This window comes from Toxoplasma gondii, chromosome IV, assembly GCF_000006565.2.
Source record: "Toxoplasma gondii ME49 chromosome IV, whole genome shotgun sequence".
Taxonomy (NCBI): Eukaryota; Apicomplexa; class Conoidasida; order Eucoccidiorida; family Sarcocystidae; genus Toxoplasma; species Toxoplasma gondii.
Genome location: NC_031471.1, coordinates 174,705 through 194,710, shown reverse-complemented (window position 1 = coordinate 194,710; position 20,006 = coordinate 174,705). Strand labels below are relative to the sequence as shown.

At 51.9% G+C, this 20,006-nt stretch overlaps 2 protein-coding genes across 2 annotated transcripts; both read right to left on the bottom strand.

The window, feature by feature from the left end:
• Positions 1-214: 214 nt before the first annotated feature.
• TGME49_320630 (phosphotransferase enzyme family protein) lies at positions 215-8,178 on the bottom strand. Its single transcript, XM_002369879.2, has 9 exons — positions 6,335-8,178; positions 5,718-5,807; positions 5,021-5,446; positions 4,391-4,531; positions 3,814-3,928; positions 3,186-3,361; positions 2,907-2,962; positions 2,359-2,415; positions 215-1,749 (listed from the first exon to the last, which is right to left on the bottom strand). Exons 1-9 carry the CDS (start codon positions 7,097-7,099, stop codon positions 1,683-1,685), a joined length of 1,893 nt encoding a protein of 630 aa, XP_002369920.1. The 5' UTR covers positions 7,100-8,178; the 3' UTR covers positions 215-1,682.
• Positions 8,179-8,765: 587 nt separating this feature from the next.
• TGME49_320640 (peptidylprolyl isomerase domain-containing protein) lies at positions 8,766-19,908 on the bottom strand. The gene is made up of 13 exons (XM_002369880.2): positions 18,806-19,908; positions 18,299-18,448; positions 17,467-17,583; positions 16,568-16,757; positions 15,553-15,811; positions 14,821-14,955; positions 14,259-14,462; positions 13,921-13,998; positions 13,332-13,441; positions 12,789-12,889; positions 12,168-12,395; positions 11,100-11,311; positions 8,766-10,055 (listed from the first exon to the last, which is right to left on the bottom strand). Exons 1-13 carry the CDS (start codon positions 19,245-19,247, stop codon positions 9,987-9,989), a joined length of 2,295 nt encoding a protein of 764 aa, XP_002369921.1. The 5' UTR covers positions 19,248-19,908; the 3' UTR covers positions 8,766-9,986.
• Between the last annotated feature and the right edge of the window lie 98 nt (positions 19,909-20,006).

The following is a 20,006-nucleotide window of genomic DNA, read 5'->3' as shown; positions in this document are numbered from 1 at the left end:
GAAGTGAAAGAGAACCACATCCAACCAGAGGAGAATTACAGAACAGAATGTAGCTTCCTGGGGGGGGGGTGTCCAGGTTCCAGTCAAATTCGGTTGCATGTAATCAAACCGCTTCTTTCCGGGTGACGCAAACTAATGGCCTCATTGCTCTTGCGAGCGGCAAGAAGACAAAGCTTTTGATTTACGATACTCTTAATAGACCACAATGCCGGAAATGTGCAAAGTAGGGTTGCTGAAGTCACATGCAAAGTCTCAAACATCAGGGGGCGGCGCTCACCATCTGGTTTCCGCGAAACAATACGGGCGCCTCGACGACCAGTCTCGCTAGCATCGCACGAGTTTCTGTCGTACAGAGAAAAACGCGTTCTTTGCGGCACTTCGAAGCAGGCATGTACCTCATAACCGTAGATTCCTCTTCGAAAAACTAGTTTTCTCGCCAACAGCAACCGAATTGCAAGTTCAATGCGATCGTCCGCTGCACACAGGTTCTGTATACGTAACTCAAGAGTATCTGTTCAGAGTGAGGTCGCGATGTGGGTTGAACAGTAGACCCTCCATTAAGTACTGGTTTGATGGTTCTGGTATCACGGACAGATCGCCACAATCGAGGCACTGCCGGAAGAACGGGAAAGGCAGCAACGACGGCAGCCCATAGGGTCTTAGAATCACGAGCGGAAGGTGAAAAGCAATTTCGCGTATGGCGCCCGAAAAGCAAGATGACTAAGAAAACGCAAGGAGTGTCAAAAGCGACGTCCGACTAACCCGGTGGTGATGCGGAAATGAATATGGGACAGAAAAGACTGACGTGTTCTTCTCTGCGTTCTTGCGAGACAGCGAACATCCCACTGTTCCTTGGGCTGACCAAACTGGTTCGGAGTTTCAATTCGGCTAGGCGGAACTGGTTTTTCTTTCTGTGTCGGCAGTAGTCAAGCAGAAGTCGGATATTAGCGCCCCATGTTAGTGGTACAACTCTGAGCCACAACGGGCGGCAGTCACGAGTAATGACTTACTGTTTTGCCTTCAGCCTGAAGCACCTGTAAACAGGCTGCTTTACGAAACGGATTCGGCAGTACACAAAAAAAAACGGATCCCGGTGAACGTCACATACAGCTACCAGCGCTTGTAACACGCATCAACGGAATCGATCCTAAAAAAGACGGTCGTCCACTCCGAAACAGAAGCAAAGCTATCAGATGAAAAAATCACATAACTGCACTGCCATAAATGAGTGGTCGTCCCGTTTAACGGCTGATTACAGTGAAACCAGTAGGGATGTACCACTCACGGCACCGCCAGCACTTCAATGCTGAACCACACGCAAGCCACTTAAATGGCCGTGTGAAGTCGACTCGCAAAGTATAGCGCCCCAACAGCTTTGGTCAACCCGGCGACTGATGCTGTCGACCACACACATAGCGAATCTCTTGTTGAGACCGAAAATGCAAAAGCAGATCAACGGAACGCATTTTGCGTTGCCACGACTCCTGTGTTCGAAGCCGCCCAATCAGTGCTTGCATGCGAAAAAAAACACCGTCCGGGAACACGATTCTTGACGCGGACCCAGACGAACGAAACTAGCCTCCGTCGCACGAACAAGGTTGCAAACAAGAAGTTCACGTAACAATGTTCGTGACCCACAGCACCCCCCTCCGCGGACGAGCTGCGTTGACTCCAAATTCCAGTCACTTTCGAGCCGGGAAGAGTCCACGCCGAATAAGCTCGCTTTTCTTAAGCTCATAGAGGGTCAGTCTGCCGACATTCACACACACACAGCACGGACAAACCACGAGAGTACACGCTCTCGACTACAAACTGAGATCTTCATTGAATCCAAGTTCCACTGTGTTATCCGAGTTAAGTACAGATACCTGCGGAGCGTTTTACAGGGTCGAACTGTGGCGCTGGCCAGGTCTCCCTTCATGGCGGTGCCCCAGTCACACGCAAATATGTACAGCCCTCAGCTCAAGGCGCGTGACTCCACCTGCATGCGACCTCGCTGTCCCTCACTCATCTCGATACTGTGGCTGTGACACTCCTCACACAGAAACCCCCGAATGCTGGCACGAATATTATACAGACATACACATATATATGTATATGTATATATTGGTGAAGACAGGCATAGCTGAACAGAGGTATACACGCAGACGTACAAATAAAACTGAATACAGAAATAAAAAGAGAGAAATGTACAGATATACAAAGAGAGAGGTATTTTCTGCGCCATCTGCACCAAGCAAACATCCTACCAAAATAGCGGGGCACATAGCCGGAGGTTTCGAAAGCACCAGGGGTGTAAAACCCCTTCGGCAATAACTGCCACCTCACAAAACCTAAAGGTGGAGCGAAAACACTTACCGGGACAAAACGTACTGCATGTGGGAGAACTCGTCCGATGGTTCGGCATCTGGCATCCTGCACACACACGAACCGCATTTGAAATCCCGTAGAAATTCCGCAAAAAGAAGAATCCCATTGATCAACATTGGCTCCGTGTCGCGTGGAACCGCATGCTCTCTTGAGAACGGCTCAGAATGTCCGGTGTCTTGGGTTAAGACGTCACGAATCGCCTATATTTTGCCTCTCTCATGATGGCAGGAAGTGCATTAGGAAGCGAACGGTATTAGGCGTTTATTTGGAGATCCTACATTTGCCTACAAGATCTACAAATAACGTCATGCTCACAAAGTACCCCTGCGAGCAATCCACCAAGTGTCTCAACGCGCACACCACGCGCCGTAATCAGCTCTAGATTGATTTTGAGAGATAGAGATGTAATGGATCAGAAATAGACAGACACAGATACACGCGGTCATTCGGCAAGCGCCCGAACTGCCGGTGTTTCAGATGCATATCGTTTCCATAGGATTTGTGAACCTGATGCGAGCGTGTGACGAAGAACTCACTGAGCAAGAGACCAGAAGGCCCACAGAAGATCGGAAATCAGGCCGCTGAACTCCACCTGTTGACAGAGTCCAAGCAAGTGCAGAACAGGTTACTCGGAAAACGGCTCAGAATCACCGTCCAATTGACCGTCCTCGACACCCACCGACTCTAGAATGCCGCCTCCGGCTCTCCCTGAACCATCCCCCATGAAACGCGCGCCTTGCCACCGTACAACTTGACCCCCCGCCCCCTCTGGAGGAGAGCCAGACGCAGGCATGACCGCACATTCAAAGGCTTACCATAACTTCAAAGTTGTCCACCATAGCCTTGGAAATGGTTCCCCGCGGAATAACTGCCAAGACACCGGACGTGGAACCGTAGACTGTGAGCAGGCGATTCAAATAGTGCGTGATGAAGCGTCGTCGAACCGGCAGCGAGGGGTAGTCGGTCAAGTGGACGGAGAAGAAAGGGTACACTGCGGACAGATCGCATTGTTATGCGTAACGTATGCGTTACAGGAAACAGACGACTACACTGTAGGAGTTTCTTTATGATACGACAGCAGAAACCGTAGCACGAACTGGGTCGCCGGTTCCGCACCACCTGTTTTCACTCGCCACCCCCTCTGGTCTCTACCCTTGAATGACCTACAGACGAATAGACATCATCTGGGCATCCAAAGCTCGAATTTCTGATAAACGTTCTCCAGCATATTACGCGGAGTCAAAACCAATGCCATCCAAAACCGGTCGGCTGGCGGTGCTTTCTTTGCGTGTCATGAAATATCCATAACAATGATCCGTAATTCACAATACCCTGCCACACAGCCTCTATACCCAGAGAACGGAGACTGCATGTCACAGGCCCATCTCAGGGAAAACCTCAAGACCTCCGCACCGGCTTCGTGACCAGCAGCTTTGCCCTTACTTTGAACGTCTGCATAGTCAATCGTCATCTCCCGAAATAAGTTGCCCATGTCATAGCTTCGGAAATTTCTGCCCGAGTACTCGAAATCGATCATCTGCAGAACGCCGTCATCGTGCTGCGTCAAGACACATTCGCGGCAGAACCATCAAAATCGAAATCTTCTCGACGGACAGATTGTACACGCTACAGTTTATCTTGCTTGCCACCGCTGTAGCACCTCGAGCGACCCTCCGACCATCACAGGTGACATCGAAGGCCGAGGCTGCTCCTCATAACGTCTGGGGATACTTGGAGTATCATTCTGCATGCCCTACGCGACATCTGATGTTGTATCCACCGTGAAAGTGTCGTCTGCATGTTCTTGCATGTGGGTGGACCTCGATCGGGTCAACAATCTTAAAATTCCCATAAACTTCAAATCGAACATTGACGTTCACTGAGTACTCATGACGCGACTTCGCCTGTTCTATACTCGTTTTCGCTTTGCCTGTTTAAGCGACGACAAGATCACGTTCTTCTGGGCCTGTGCCGAGAGCAGCGAGCGCCGCGAGCGTCCTTCGCAGGACCTCTTGCCTACCTGCATCACATTGTTCTCCTGTACGTCGTTGTGAGAGAACACAATCGACGCACCAGACAGCAGTCGCCACGCCTCAGGACTTCCGTAGACTTCCCTCACTCTCTCTGGGTCAAGTTCGTACTTCACCCGTGCGAGCAATACCTATGAGAAACGCACAAAAACACAATGACATAGTGTGGGGACGCGGATACCAGAGATCCTGCGGACAGTTGCGGAATGAAGATTCTCAGCCGTCACCCAGTTGCAAGCAACCAAGAGAAGGCCACCATGCCAAGTCCTGGCGCACCACAGAACGCGGGTGGCGAGAGGGATTCGGGAGTTTGAAAGAACTCAACTCGATCGCGATTTCTAATACATGAGGCAGATACAGCAAACGGGTAACGGATGCCTCGCAGCTCATGAGCCATACTCGTTCCTCCCCATCATTTCTCTCCGTTGTTGCTACTGCCCGAGTCAAGGAACTCGAAACCAAAGCGCGTCGTGGCACCCTATGCACCACTGTTAGCCGTTCAGGGGACACTGTCGTCTCAGAAACACCGGAAAGACGACCTATAAATCACCGATCAGGAACTCCATACGGGGATGCGAAACTGTTTCGCCGAACCCCATCACAAGCATTCCCTGGCGTACCTCCTCGAGCTTCTTCGCTTCCTCGGTGTAATACTGAAGCAGGCCGACACGATCGAGATGACGCTTCTCCGCGGGAGACAACAGCGAGGAAGGACCCGTTACCTCAGGTGTGACAACACCGTTCGCCTCAGCGGCGTCGGTCGAAACTCCTCGAGAAATGGATGCATGCAAAGGAGGAATCTGAGTGCCGACTTGGAGCCGCGACGCAGAACCTTTCTTCGCATCTTCGGCCCATGCATCAAGGCGACAGAACGCAAAGTCGCAACGCGGGCGGACGAAGGGGTCTTCCTGCTCGGAGTTGCAGTCCTCGCTGGTTCGATGCCCACTAAACGCCTGTGGCAATTGCTGCACCCACCGGCACCAAGCTGGGTCGGCCGAGTAGTTACTTCCCGACGGAGGCAGAATGGTTTGGTGGAAGTCCGCGAGCTGAGAAAAACAAGGACACAGCAGATAAAGAAGACGACGCTGCAGCAACGAGCTGCGCCGGCACCACATTCCCCAGAACATACTTGTAAGTAGTCCTCTGTCGTGCATCCACGAGAGTCAAAGCAGCGCCTAAGACGCCAAACCACGAGCAATTGCGGGCAACCAGCTGACACACAAATCCGAACTCGGCAGCATCCCTCACTAACACTAGTCCTGAGATGTGGAAGATGCCGGTAGGTCGGGAAGCGTTCAAGTTGAAAGGAAATCTTACAAGATCAACAACCTGTCTCTGCACCGCCTCGTTCTGCAATTCCGTCCGCTTCAGAGCTTGTCCTACGATCCAGGTCTCGACTCGGCCACCCTGTTAACACAGAATTCGTTGAAAGCTCATGGTTCAGGCCGGAGACTCCCCGTCAGAAGAAACAAGCAGACACGGACTGAGAGACGGGTACAGGCAGGTCCATCGTACGACAAGAATGAGTGTGTTTCCGTTACATATGGAAGGCACCTGACTCGGATCAGGTAGGGGGGCGGGTGGAGGGGATACGCTGACATCCGAGATCTGAACGGGTACTCCATCAGGTAGTCTACACTCTCCGTAGAAAAGCGTATAAATCCTGCTGTTCCAGAGACCGTCATCCCCAGTCAGATGGCAGTGATCATAGTGAAAGCCTACGCTGTTTCCGATCAGAGGCAATACGAGGGATAACCGCACTCCACTGCAATCCTTTTTTTGTCAGACTTGAAGGCTACAACCCTCCACCGGCCAGTTATGTTTCGCCTTGCGGAAGTGAGTTACACAGCCCTCAGTCCCGGCTTCTGTATTCGAATACAACCTAGAATCGGCAAAATGTAGTACGCAGAAGCGTTTTCGCGCTATCCACTCACTGGAAACTCAGCGAGACATTTCGGGGCAAGGCCCATATCCCCTAAAAGTTTGAACACGCGACGTTCCTCAGCTGCATCAAAGAAAGTATGTTCTTGGCCATGACCGTACAGCCGAACGAGCACTCGCTGCGGCGGTTGGGTTTCATCCCTCGTTACGGAGGGTGAATTCGAGGCGGCGGTCTCCGGCGGCTCTTGCCTCGAATTTCCACACGGACAATGCGTGTGCCTTTTCCCGGACGAACTTCGTTCCGGCGCTTCAAGCGCATGGCCCATGGGGTTGCTGCCAGTGCGCGCCTCCGGCGGTGGGAGGGCATCTACCGCAAAAAGGCGATTGCTGAGGCCGCCAGAGAGAACGGTGACGCGCAGAGAGCTTTCCGGAAGGTTTTCCCAGCCCTTTACGCAGCACCCGATAAACGACTGCACTTTAGCAACGTCATCATTCAGATGCGGGTCACCATGGTGCCCTGGCATACTCGGATCCTTCGCCGCGGCGCCAGCTGTGGCTTCCGTCTGCTGTGCAGACATCTCAGCGAGCGGCCGCGCCTGCGGCGTTTGTGTGCGAAGAGCTCCATCACTTCCACGCAAATGCGTCGGCGCGACAGAGGTTTCCGCGGTCGACCCTTGCTGTACAGCGGAGTCGTCCACTGCTGGCTCTGTCTGCGCGCCACTGGCCACCAGAAACAAAGAGCCAGCGCCTGAAGGGGACGCAGGAGCGGTCCTTAAATAGAGGCAGACAATGCCCAGCACACACGCGAGTACCTGCATTGTAAACTTAGGCGACTACACAGCGTTGGTGCTACTGAAGCTTGAATACTCTCGAACACACGTCTGTTAATCCGCGTCTAGGAGGTTCAAATTTGCCGCAAAACTGGGGCGCCTCCCTGCTACTTTGATGCGGTGCTTAAAGCCCCTCACAACAGACAATAAAACGCCAGCCCGCAGGCCAGGAAAAATGAAAAACATATATTCGTTTGGATGTTACCGCAAATACGGACTTTCCCCCAAATAGGCGAGGGAATTGTGAACACTTGAGGCTCAGCATCTACGTGGGGGATCCGAAACCTGTTCCCCCTCAAATGTGGAACTTACAAAGACGTACCCGCCTCTACCGGTTAAGAGATCAAGCGAACCACAACGTAAGCATGCATGAATAAGTCTCTCAAAAGGCAACGTTCGCTTTGTGGCATGACAAAAGGAACGGGAAGTATCTACGCGTTTCCCCAGGACCTATAACCTTTCAGACGATCAGAGGCGGCCGACTTCGCGATCCTCGCAATTATCTGTGCATACTCCGTCCCTCCTTCGGTGCGGACGCGTCTCAACCCCGAGAAAAGCTCAGCATGCCTTTGTAATGGGTGAAAGGACTCTGCGAGACAGCGTTCAGCCACACGTTGCCGCGGAACAAGGGCAACACAACAAACTTTCTGTTTTTTCACCAAACGCCTCAGATCACTTCGGTAAGAACAGTCGACGGGAAAGGCGCCGGGACCCTCCGCACACGAAATGTCAACCCTCATCCACAACTGTGCCCGGCCGTTTTCGACGAGAGTTCGCTGTGGCTGCACTTGGTGCACTTAGCGTGCAGCAGGTACGGGAAGCCAGCGGATAAGTTCGCGCTGGAAAACCTCAATGTCTTGGCTGTTTTGTTTCTAGCTGCATTTTGAACTTCTTTTTCTTACGCCATAAAGTGACCATGCGGACGCAGGCACCCCCACCAGAAAAGGACGCGTGTCAGCCGCGGGACAAACCGTTTCTTAAGGCGATACCGAAATGCAGAGGTGTAGCAGTTACAACAAATCTGCGGAATCTGGGAGCCTCTTTTATTAAAACCGAATCGTCTGAACAAGGAGAAAAGATAAAGAAAAAGGGATGCATCGTATCACTTATACTCTGAATAGGTCATGCAGCCAATAACGTACGCCGTGGACGAAGCACCCACTTTCGTGCATACTCAGCTCCCCGCCGTCCAACGTGTATACACGGTCACCTGTCGCAACCAACTACGTGTGGCACAGAATACTGAGGGGAAGCCATTTCGGACGAGGATTCCATGACAAGAGTGGTAACTTTCTGTGGTAGGATGTGCTAAAAAAGAACTTAGGCTGTTGCTATAAACGCGCCCGCGGGTTAGTGCTGTGTATCCACACACTAGAACTCGGATCCAGTAGAAACAGCGACCTTACACCCAGTAGCCCAAGTCGTAGTATAACCGTCCAGAACGCGGTCTCCACGTTGTCGTATTAAAAGTACGTTTACACTCTTCACTTGTCGACACCCCGCCGTGTGACGTATCGTGCTCCAAAGTTGAATTCTGTAACCCCGGTTATGCAATCCTCGATTTACGTGAATTAGAAGACATCACAAAACGAGAGGGACTGCTGCAACGTGCAACAACGCAATTTCCCATCCTGCTACTTCTCTAGGGAGTGGACGCCAGCGAATGTACAAGATGCTTCTGACGTTTGTACACGCCAGCGTTGCCGGCACGTTATGCCAGATGGCGCCCCATTTTCCGGAGAACTGGCAGATTTAGTATCGCTACCTGCAACGGTAGATTTGAGGGACACTTCCACGAGAAAAAACCGAATACAAAGATGCGTAGAACTCCTTGTGGACGAATCTATTTCGCAATCATGGCAAGCAGGCAAATCAACCTGTCAAGAGTCACTTGACACAGTCTGAGGAGAGAAGAATTCTCGTGTACTCCTAAGCCCTGTCTTTCGAGTTAGCAGACCACACACACTTCATCCCGCGACAGTTTGCAGCTCCTCCCCCCACCACGTAGATGTGATCACTTGGGAACCCGCAATATAGACGGGAGTGGAGCAGGCACATCCTCGCACAAGAAGACTGACTCTTCGCGTACGATGAGGACAAAATGCCTCTTCGTCCCACTATTCTCGTGTTGCCTCCAGAAGAGACGATTCTTTCGGTGTTCTAATTTCCTTCCGCTTAAAACTGTGGTGGCCATGTTCTCCTATGGACGTACTGAATGAGGTGAGGTCATAGACGTTCGCTCGACAAAAACCACTTTTATCCGCCTCGGAATGGTGAGTTGCTTTCTAGATTGTCCGAGCCTCGACACATAAGAAAGCAGCAGTATGCCGGACTCGATGTCCATCAACTGGGTGCGCAGTGACGAATGTAGTGCAAAAGCCGCGTTCGGGGACACTAAGCAACTTCGAATTTCCCGAGGGACCAGACGAGGTTGTTGAGTCTATGCGAACTGTTCAATTTCGATTTGTAGCATCGGGTATTTATCCAGGACGGAAGTCGTCGTTGAAGTCCTTTTGAGCTCTATCAGGGGAATCGTCGTGTAGCGATATCTACGAGTTCCAGAAAAGGAGTCTACGAGCCTTGGCTCTTACAATCGAGCTTGCTTGCTGACGGATTTGCTGGAGTTCGAGTACTGAGTAGACCAGTTTCTCCGAAGCAAAACCACCTGCCTTTTACGCTACAGCGTTCCACCGACTCTGGCGGAGAAATGACAATGCATATTTGAAAGCTAAACTTTTGTCACAAAGCGGAGGCGTTTGTCTTGGTAACAGCTGGCCATCGAACACTCGCGCCGAAGCGAAGGAAACCTAAACAGCGTCTCTTCCTGCAATCAGCCCGGTGCGCAGACACATGGAAAATCCTTCGAGAGTTCCACTTAGGAAGTGACTTTGATGGTCAAAAGTTTCACATCTTGCTTCGGTTTGTCCTCAACGTTGGTCGCCACCTAAAGCAAACACACAAAACAAAAGACAGGCAAAACCACTGCCAAGCACGCCGTTCTTCCTCGGCTTGGACTACAAGAGAAACTCTGAACTCGATGCCTTGCAGTGCCTTCGGTTGCAAGATTGTAAACGGTTCCCACAAGAGCTTACATGATGTACCTTTGCGTTTACGCAGACGAGGATACTGGTTTTGTCAGCGAAATATCAGCATCGATGAAACGCTTTTGATTAACATAACGCACAGAAGCTAAAGCTGCCGTACGTCTGAACTTTATACTGGTGTCTGCGGCAAGTCAGTGATTTTTTGTCACTGTTCCGGAATCCTACCCATTAGAATCCGGTTCACACTTTGAATGAGAAGAGTTTCCTCTTCACTTCATTGAAGTGCTGTAGTCCACGATTGCGTAGCGGGAGAGAGTCTGTTGTCTCCCAGTGAAAAGAAAACTGTGCACACTTTAAACGACTCGCTTCTATCCTACGCAGCCTTTTATCTAGAAACGAGGAGCGGATTTCAACCGTTGCCATTCGAATCATTAGCCCAAGAAGAGACCACCTTGTTCTCGCAGACGAGCTCTTCTTTTCCTCTTGTCCTTTCCTTCCAACGACCACAATTGCATTTTCACAGGCTGCAGACTGCCACTGCCTCCCCATTGATGTGCATGCGTTTCGCTGCTCAAAAGGTACGTGAGACAGAAACGTACCGTCCAAAGCACTTGCAGCCACAGAGGGTACCTCTAGTACAGCGGCAACGCTAGCCTCTCCAGGATCGCTATCCAAAGGCCGAACAAATTACCCTTTGTATAACTTTCCCGGCTCGAAATGCATGTGACAGCTTCTGTCACCCACACCCCGCAGACCACCCGACACCGCCCTCGAAGGCGCGTTCACAGATCCTTCCGTTGCATGCATGTCCGGTCCGCCTATAACATCTGCGGCCCGTTCACGATGTGTGCCTCCTTGATTCGTTGCTACGGAGGAACGGTTTGAGAGACTCCAGACCACCCGGGGCAACGCCTCCCGAGTTCCCCTCTCGGATCTGCACTTACATTCTCGATTTTCGTCACGACGTCCATCCCCTGAACGACGCGGCCGAACACTGTGTGTTTGTTGTCAAGCCAACTGCAAGGCACCGTTGTGATGAAGAACTGAGAGCCGTTTGTGTTCGGCCCTGCATTTGCCATCGACACAGTGAACGGTCGATCGTGCTTCAGAGCCCGGTGGAACTCGTCCTCGAAGTCGCCTCCCCAAATCGATTCACCTGGAAAGAAACAGAGACCGTAGAGCACCTGGATGTACAGACGCCCCACTGGAGCGCCTCCGAGTGGCGAAAAGTCCGAGCAAAGGAAATTCAGTGCTCCCGTTCCGCAGAGGTACTCGGCAAACGGGCAACAACACAACGGCGGCTCTGTCGGGGAAACAAATATGACCGATTGACGTATTTGAACTTCAATGCATCTTAAGCGTCGCGCGCGAGAGAGATCCACAGCCTGCAGGGCATCGAAAACAGCGCTTCTGCTCCCGCTTCACATCCAAATCTAGCATCATCTGTAGGCGGCTTCTCTTCAAACAGAGACGCGAAACTCCGTTGTCCGCTCTCAGTGAAAGACAAATCGGGAGAAAGCGAGAGTCGACCGGGGGTCCGAAATTCACACAGAAGCAACGGAAACTCACGACCGGTTTCCAAGGAACTAGGACGCTGGAAACTCTGTTCGTTGGCCACCCTAGGAGCGGCCCTTGGCTGCGTTCGCTGTTCCCGTCACATAGGTTGAGCTGTCTGAGACGTCTCTGACGTCGTTTTCTGTGCTTCGAGGCAAAAAGCCTTTCTCCAACAAAGCAAGCTTCTGTGTTGTAGATCGCTACTTCACCCAGGAATCTAATGCGACCAATAGTGCACTAAAGCAAATAGAGGTTCTCCCGGAAACAGGCAGTTAACGCATCTCGCGTAGGTCAGAGGGACTCTGAAGGAGCGGCAGAGACGCAAGTCGGAGAACCGGCGATGCAGGAAGACAGGACAGACCAAAAAAGGCATGGAAACGCTCTCGTGACACGCACAGAGAAAGCCTGAGAAAACTGGAAAAATGAAGAAAACGGGGAAAACGTGGAACTGCCTTTACCTCCTGTGCCGTCGCCGTTAGGGTCGCCAGTTTGAATCATGAACCCTTTAATGACACGGTGGAAGATGCACTGGTCGTAGTAGCCGTTGCGTGCATGCGTACAGAAGTTCTCCACGGTCTTCGGACATTCTTGAGGAAAGAGACGAATGAAAATATCCCCCATTGTCGTGAAAATCGTGGCAGTGCGCCCAGACCGCAGAGAGGGCGCAATCGCAGAAGAGGCACTTGCTACACAGAGAAACGCACAAGTCGACAGAAATACCATCACGAAACACTAAGAAAAAAGAAAACATGGTTGCACACATGTATGTCCATAACACAAAGCTGTATGCTATATATATAATTCTATGTATATATATACGTATTTTACACGCACATATATATATATATATCAATGCATGTCTATTTTCAAGTTGCGACGGCGCAAAAGATCACATCTCCGCCGGTGCAGTTGAAGTAACGTCGACCAGAAGAGAGAGAGAAGAAAACCGATCTAGCGACGAGAAAGGCAAGAGAAGACAGCGATAGGTGAACAAAAGACGAGAGATGAGAGCAGAAGGAAGAGAGAAGCGACACAGTGAGAGAGACAAAAGTGAGAGCTATCGACGACGACGGACTTACGTGCGAGAGCTTCTTGTTCTTCCTTGGAAGGCTTTTCGTTGAAGACATCTCGCAAGTCGACGAGGCCTTCTTTCTGCGAGTCCGCAGTAAAAAAGTAGACTCTGCAGACGCGGGAGGCAACACCACAGAGAAGGAAGTCGGGGAAGACGAGGAGAGAGACAAATGCGAGAGCCGAAGTAGCAGGCGAGCTGAGCGAGTGTGCAGGCCACAGCGACCGTAGACGGAGGGGAAAACGGAACGGAAATGGAGGCGCCTCGCCAAGTCTGCGAGTTCAAAACGCCGGATGGAGAAAGGGAGAGAAAGTCCGCAGCGAGCGCGTGACGACGAAGGTCGAGTGCAACACTCGGAAGAAGAACTCTGTTTTCTCCGTACGTCTCCGAGCTGGAGTCCTATTCAGACGATCCTTGGAACTGAAACGGCTGTCGCAGGAACTTTGAAAGGAAGCAAATGGACGATTTTGTCACGAGGCGCAGATGTGAAGGCAGCGAGAAGCTCGCACAGGACAGGCTGTATACCGCGGGAGGCGAGGCACGATGGGTGTACCTGTTTTTCTTGAAGGCGGAGGCAACAATGACGGAGTCCATTCGGCTCTCCTCCTTGTTCTCTTGCGTCTTGGCGTTCTTCCCCAGAATCACCGTTGTCGTTGCTTTCCTCTGAAGAAAAAACGACAGAAACATCTCCATCGCGGACAGCCTGCCCTGCGGCCGCGCGTGCAGCGCTCCCCGCGCCTTTCTCGTCTGAACGACCCTACGCTTCAACATACCCCAAGGATCCACCGAAAATCCGACGTACCCTGCCCAAGAGCGCGGAGGCAACGCTCTCCTGCAGCGCGGCAAGGCTCGCCAAAGCGAACGAAATCCGACGGCCGGGTGCACAGTCCACTACCCTTCTCTAAGTCACTCCTAAATACCTTCAAATGTACGTAAAAAAACCTTTTCTACAGACAGCTACACGTAGTGAAACGAATGTACTCTCCATCGCTACCTATCACCTCAAGGTATGCTCCTGCTTCACATGCACATATATATATATATATACCTACATATGTGTAGCCTTCTGTCTGCTTCGCTTTTTGCCTGTGAGTATTGATGTACCTCGATAGACAGTTTTGAATTCGCAGTTTGATGCTCACCTTTTGTGCCTTCGCTTGGTAGACGGCGACGGCGAGGAACCGGAGACTGTGTTCGGGCTTCCCAATTATGCGGCAGAGCTGCAGAGACAAAAAACGCATGCAGAGTTGCATGTGGAGTTGCATGCAGCCAAACCCTTCTTCGCGTTCGGTGTGTGCGCCCAAGGCCTTACGTCGCCACACATGCCCGCGTCGGAGCTACCACCGCAAGTTTTCCAACAAGGACTCTTCATGTTGCGATATTTTGTCGCCTCTCGAAGTCTCGGCGTTGACGCTCTGAAAACTGCGTCTATTTTTGCGTCATTCGTCTGTCTGTTGACCGCCCGTACGCCCGGCCTTACGCGGTTGTCTTTGACGTTCACAATCTTGATGCCGAGCATGGAGGGATAGACGAGGAAGTTCGAGCTTTCGTCGAAGCTCATCGTTTGCCATGCTCTGCCTCGAGCCTTCGAAAGTTCTTTCTCCGCCGCCAGGCGGTGCTCGAAGTCGAGGGCGTCGACATGCAGCGCGCGTCGCTGCGGATCGTTCTGTGCCGTTTCGTACATCTGTGACGGTGAGCAACCGAAATACGAAGAGAGAAGGATCACCTCAGAAAACAGAAAAAGCAGAGGAGACAGCTCTCCCGCTGTTTAAAGCGAGGGAAAACGAGGTACTTGGAACTTAAAGCTTGCAACCACACACCCCAGGGCGAAACTGGCGGAACTCCCGTTTTTAGGAGAGCAACTGGTGCATGCACACCGCGAAACCACTGCTGCTCTGCGTCCGGTTCCAATCTGGCAAAAGTCGAAAGCCGCAGACACCTGAGCGTCTGAACAGGAGTAAACATCAGACGGCTGTCGTCGGAGTGGAGCAAGCGAGAGGCGAAGAGACTGCGAGAGTGAAGGTGAACAACAAATCACCTACGTCGACGGTTTCCAGGTAAACCTTTGCAATCTTTCCCGTGGTGAAGCGGAAGATCCGCAGAGTCGAGTCGGCGGACAGAACGGCCAGAAGCTGGCCGTCCGGCGCCACTGCGAGCGCGAGCGCGTAGGTCTTGACCTGAGGGAAACCGAGACAGAAACGACGGATCAAAAGAAGAAATCGCACCAAGAGAAAGAGAGAAGGCGGAAACGCAGAGTACGAAGCAGACGAGGAGTGTCAAGAGACGACAAGGACTTTCCATGTAAAGGAAAGAGAGAAAGAGTTGCAAAAAGACTGAGCAGGGGGAAGGACAGAGAGAAAACAGCTGAAAAGGAACAGGAAAGAGAGCAGGAAGGAGTGGAGAGTCACGCGATGAACTGAGAAAGGCAAGCGGCAGCCAGGGTAAAAAAACTACGGAGAAAGCAATACCTTAGCGACGAGAAAGGAACCTCACTGGGCCTACAAAGGCACCTGGAAACTCAGCGCATCGTTTCTCGCTGCAAAAGACTCGTACAAATGTTTTCAGGTTCACTGTAGAGACGTTGGAACTGGTCGACAAGAACGTGACTGAAACGGATGGGAGGGAAGGAAGTACAAAGCAACATTTACCAAATCCAGTAGCATGGTTTCAGGTAGACAAATTTAAATATTCCGCACAAAGCACGGATGAAAAGGAGACTAGCAAAGTCGGACTTGCGGTTCACCGTTTTCCTCCATCTCAAGCTCTACACGGACCTTGGCCAGCTCAAAGTGATCTGTTTCGCTTTTAAGGGAATAGCGAATCTTGCCCATCCGGTTGTCGCGCGTCGCTCTCTGGTAGCTGTCTGTGCACCAGACTTCGAGGCCTCCGTCCTTGTCGGCTGAGACGCAGACGTCCAGCGCCGCATTGAATCGCAGCAGATGGGCAGGGGCCATGTGGAGCGAGAAGCTCCCCACCGACTCCGAGCTCAGTGTGGGCTTGTACAAGAAGATTTCTGGAGTCTCCTTCGCCGAGCTAAAGACCGAGAACGCACAACGCAGACGACGAGACGCGTCCGTGACGAAGTGACGTCGTAAGCGCGCGACATGCAAGGGATCTCACGTTAATGAGACAAACGCGCGATTTCACACAGACGCGACAAGAAGGCGTTTCGATAAAACGCGAGATACAAAAGTGACTTTGTGCGCATGGGTGACACTTGTAACTCCACAAACGCTCTGCATACATTCGAAAGGAAACGTCTCATGCATACGTGCGAGAGAGAGAGAAGTGAGACCTTCCACCAGATACCTGAAGGGGAGCTCATTCGCCGTTACGAAAAGAACATGGATGTGAGTTTATATAAAATAGTGATCCGTAAGAAAGAAACTCCTTCCAAATATTTAGACGAAATAAAAAGGTGAAATGCATGCGAGTCAAACAAGTCACACAGAAGCACGTTTATACATTTGCCCACAAGCCAGGCAGTGTGCGACGCGAGGCGCCATAGAGGCGGACGCAGTTGCCCGTAAGAAAACCGAATGCCGCAAATATGCATGCACACCGAATACATACATATATATATATATATAAGAATATCGACCTACCATCTGGAGCTGTCTACAGAGATCTGCCTTTCAGTGTGTCTCTGTATGCCTATATCTGCCTGCGCAAGTATCTTTCTGTCTCTGTCTCGCGTTTGTCTCTCTGCTTTGAATGCCTATCTCCTTCTGTCGGTGCATGCTTAGATGCCGACTGACGCGCATGCGTGCAGGCACTGAGAGTTCTTACATGGCAACGACCGGCGCAGGTTCCTCTCTACCGTGAACGAACTCGCAGGCGAGAGGCTCGAAGGGAAGCTTGAGGAGGCAAAGCATGTCGAAAGTGACGACTTCAAACAGACGGAACGTTCTGTCTCCTCCGACGGACCCCACAACCGCCCCGCCGTCGGCCGAGGAGACACAGAGACAGTGCAGTGCCCCTGTCGAAAGAGACACCGCGAAAGGTAAGGAATCAGGAGGAAAAGCGAAGATGTCAGAAGGAAGAGGAAGCAGCGGGGAGAGACGAGCGGAGAAGAGGAACGCCAGAAAGCCGCAGCGAAAGACACAGAAGCAGAAAACGCCGGAATGCGCTCGAGAAGAAGATACGTGAGTCACACGAAGGCGAAAGAGGACAGAGAATGTTGGAGAAGAGAAACAGTCGAGGGGAGACACAGTGACGGGAGGAAGCGGGGGAAAGGCGCATGCAGGACATGACGCCCTGCGTTGCCAAGGGCGGAGACAACCTCGTGGACGAGCACATACGCAGGAAGAAGCAAGGAAAAGCAACAGAGCGACATATGAACAAAGTGGAGTGCCGAAGCAAAGTCGTGCGTCGGACGGCAAAAGGAATGAAAAAGAAACATGGCTGGACAGAGAGAGACGCGAGCTGAAATCGCTCTCGATGTGGAGGGAATACGTCTGCTACACAGGACGTACACCTGAACTCGCGCGACCGACAGGGAGAGAAACGAAGAGTGGACCAAAGGGGGAGACGCGTACGAGGACGATGGAGACCAAGGAGCTCAAGGAGGACCCGCACAGAGGGAGAAGAAGCAGAACGAAGACCAGGAGGAGAAGGAAAAAGGAAAGCGAAGAAGGAGCAGACGAACGAGAAGAGGAAGGGAAAGGAAAAAGAGACGGCACGCTTACCCACATGGGCGCGGAAATGTTTAACAAATTCGATGTCTTCGCCCTCGCGAATCCAAAACTTGACATGGCCGTCGACGCTGCCCGTGATGATGAAGCGATGGAGAGGACTCGCCACCACTGAAGAAAGAGAGGAGAAAGACGCAACTGCTTGTGAAGACGACCTGACAGAGACTCCGACGGAAACACAAAAGAGCAGAGAAGAGAGAAGAAAGGAGGGAAGCAACGGCACCCAGAAGAACTTGCCAAAAGCGGAGAGAAAAGGAGAGAACGCACATGAAGGGAAGCTGATCGAACCAAAAGGTAGTTCAAGGAAAAAGAATGCGAGACAGAACACAGCAAGTTGACGAAGAAACAAGGCGAGAAAAGACGCGGAGAAGACGCGAGGAGACACCCCAGAGTTCGACTCGCAGACTCGGCCTCGAGGAGCTCCCGATGTGACTGCACACATAGAGCTGGAACCAATATACAGAAACAAAGGAAAATTGAATTCCACGATTCTCAGCGAGGTAACGCCAGCAAGGAGACAGGGAGGAGGTCAGAGGGAGATGGTGAATAGCGAAGCAAAGACTTGTTTTAGACGGCGGACAGTGGACCAGACATACTTTTAATTCGAGACAATACTGCTCAGGGAGCGCGCAGTGGTAAAGCGACTGCACAACTGCACACAGACAGACGCTCGAGACCTGCAACGGCCTCGAGAAACGCGGCGCCGAGATGGCGGCGCGAAGAGCGAGAGAAAAGAAAGGAAAAAAACAAACGAGAAAGGAAAGGCGTAAAAAGAAAAATAAAAAGCCAAGAACGAAAGGACGGGCGAGAAGGAGTGCCTGCGTACCGTGAGAAACTTCGTCTCTGTGCATGAAGGACCTGAAATATCTTTCTTCGTGGGGAAGATTCTTCAAGTAAAGCTCCTCGTGAGGAACCAGACGACGACGCTTGACGAGGCCCGGCGCGCCTCGGCCGCCTTTCGCGACAGGCGCTGGGCCTGGGAACAGAAAAAAAATGGTACAAACGGGAGAGAACAAAGTGAAACATGGAGAAAAATATTGGTAAAAACGGGGGAGAACAAAGTGAAACATGGAGAAAAATAATGAGGAAGGCAAAGGTGGAGAGGAAGGAGAAAGAGGCCCAAGAACGGTGCCCCAGAAAGAAAACGAAAACCGAGATAAACAACGGATGCGGGAGACGAAGAGAGAGAAGGGAGAATAAAAGGGGAAGTGCAAGGCAGTGAGAAGAAAGAGAGAAAGACAGAGAAGAAAGGGAATGAATAAAGAAACCAAAAGAGAGGGAAAAGAAGAGAGAAGGGTGACAAAAGAAGTGAGAAGCAAGAAGCGTCACTCACCAAAGCTGTCGTCGTCACTGCTTTCGTCACCGTCAGAGTGTGTCGAAGTGGATGCAGGCTTCATTCCTCCAGGTTTTCGCCGTTCATCTTCTCTCTGTTCCTTTCGTTTTTCCTCTTCGCCTCCTCGACTTGTGTCTTTCTCGCCGTCCGCGCTCACTCCATGCCCAGCCGCAGGTCTGCGGTCGTCATCGGAGTCGGTCAACTCTGCAGGTCTCCTTTCCCTGGGCTTCGTCTCCCGGTCAGAGTCGCTCGAGCTGTCCTCAGCCTCCCTCCGACGATCTCTCACCGAATTTCGATCCTCTCTCTCTCTTTCTCTTTCTCTCTCTTCTCTCTGCGTTTCTTCTCTCTCCTTCTTTCTCTCTTCTTCGTTTCTTCTGTGTCTCCGCTCCTTGTGTTTTCGGGATGAGGCCAGTTCGCCGTGACCGTTCTCTGAGCTCGACATGGTGCACAGATACAGAGAGAAGACTTTTTTTTAACGGCCGGAGCCCACTCGCGCTCTTCTTTTCGTCTTCGCTGTCCTTGCTCTTCCTCCTCGTTCCCTTTGCCCTCTCTCAGTGCTGCTTGCCCTCTTCGCTTCCTCTACGAGGAGGTTCGCTTCGCGTCCCCGGAGAAGCTGGAGAGGCCCGAGGCGACGAGGAAGGCTCTGCGAAGTTGTGTGCCTGAGAGCTGCTGGGGTGGAAGAAGCGGGCGAGCGACGAATTTTCCTGACGCGCGGACTGAGCAGTCGAAAAGAGATGGACCGATCGAGAAAAAAGAAAAGAAGAAGCGACGCGACGAAGGGGGAGAAAGCTGACGGGCAGGTCCCCAGCCCCGAGAGACAGGCCCCGCGTGCGAGTGTCGATCCGGCGAGAGAGACAACGAATGGCCGCGGAGACGGACACTGAACGCGCAACCTTCGCGAGGGAGAAAGGAAAAAGAAAAGAGAGAAAAAGAGAACAGAGGAAACACAAACCGAAAAAAAACGATGGACAGAGAGAACCAGCGAATACAAAGGAATCTCGTCGGAATGCTTCCTCCCTAGCAGCGACGAAACGAGGGGGGGGCTTTCAAGGCCGCCACCTTCTTCACAGCTTGAGGAAGAAAAAGGACAAGAAGAAGGACCGGAAAAGTTTTACAGAAGAAGAGAAAGGAAGTGAAAACACGGCGCCGAAGTTTCTTCCTTTTCCTTCGCTGTGAAAGCCCCGTGCATGCGTCCGGCGTC

What these genes read in the sequence shown, in the direction of transcription:
- TGME49_320630 (XM_002369879.2), bottom strand. Translation starts at nt 7,099, where the DNA reads ATGCAGGTACTCGCGTGTGTGCTGGGCATTGTCTGCCTCTATTTAAGG. An exon ending in AAGCGAAGAAGCTCGAGGAG is followed by an intron (nt 4,532 to 5,020) that starts GTACGCCAGGGA and finishes CGTTTCTCATAG; the next exon opens with GTATTGCTCGCACGGGTGAA. An exon ending in ATGCAGTACGTTTTGTCCCG is followed by an intron (nt 1,750 to 2,358) that starts GTAAGTGTTTTC and finishes GAATGTCGGCAG; the next exon opens with ACTGACCCTCTATGAGCTTA.
- TGME49_320640 (XM_002369880.2), bottom strand. Translation starts at nt 19,247, where the DNA reads ATGTCGAGCTCAGAGAACGGTCACGGCGAACTGGCCTCATCCCGAAAA. An exon ending in ATCACTTTGAGCTGGCCAAG is followed by an intron (nt 14,956 to 15,552) that starts GTCCGTGTAGAG and finishes GGTTTCCCTCAG; the next exon opens with GTCAAGACCTACGCGCTCGC. An exon ending in ACCAAGCGAAGGCACAAAAG is followed by an intron (nt 13,442 to 13,920) that starts GTGAGCATCAAA and finishes TTTTTTCTTCAG; the next exon opens with AGGAAAGCAACGACAACGGT.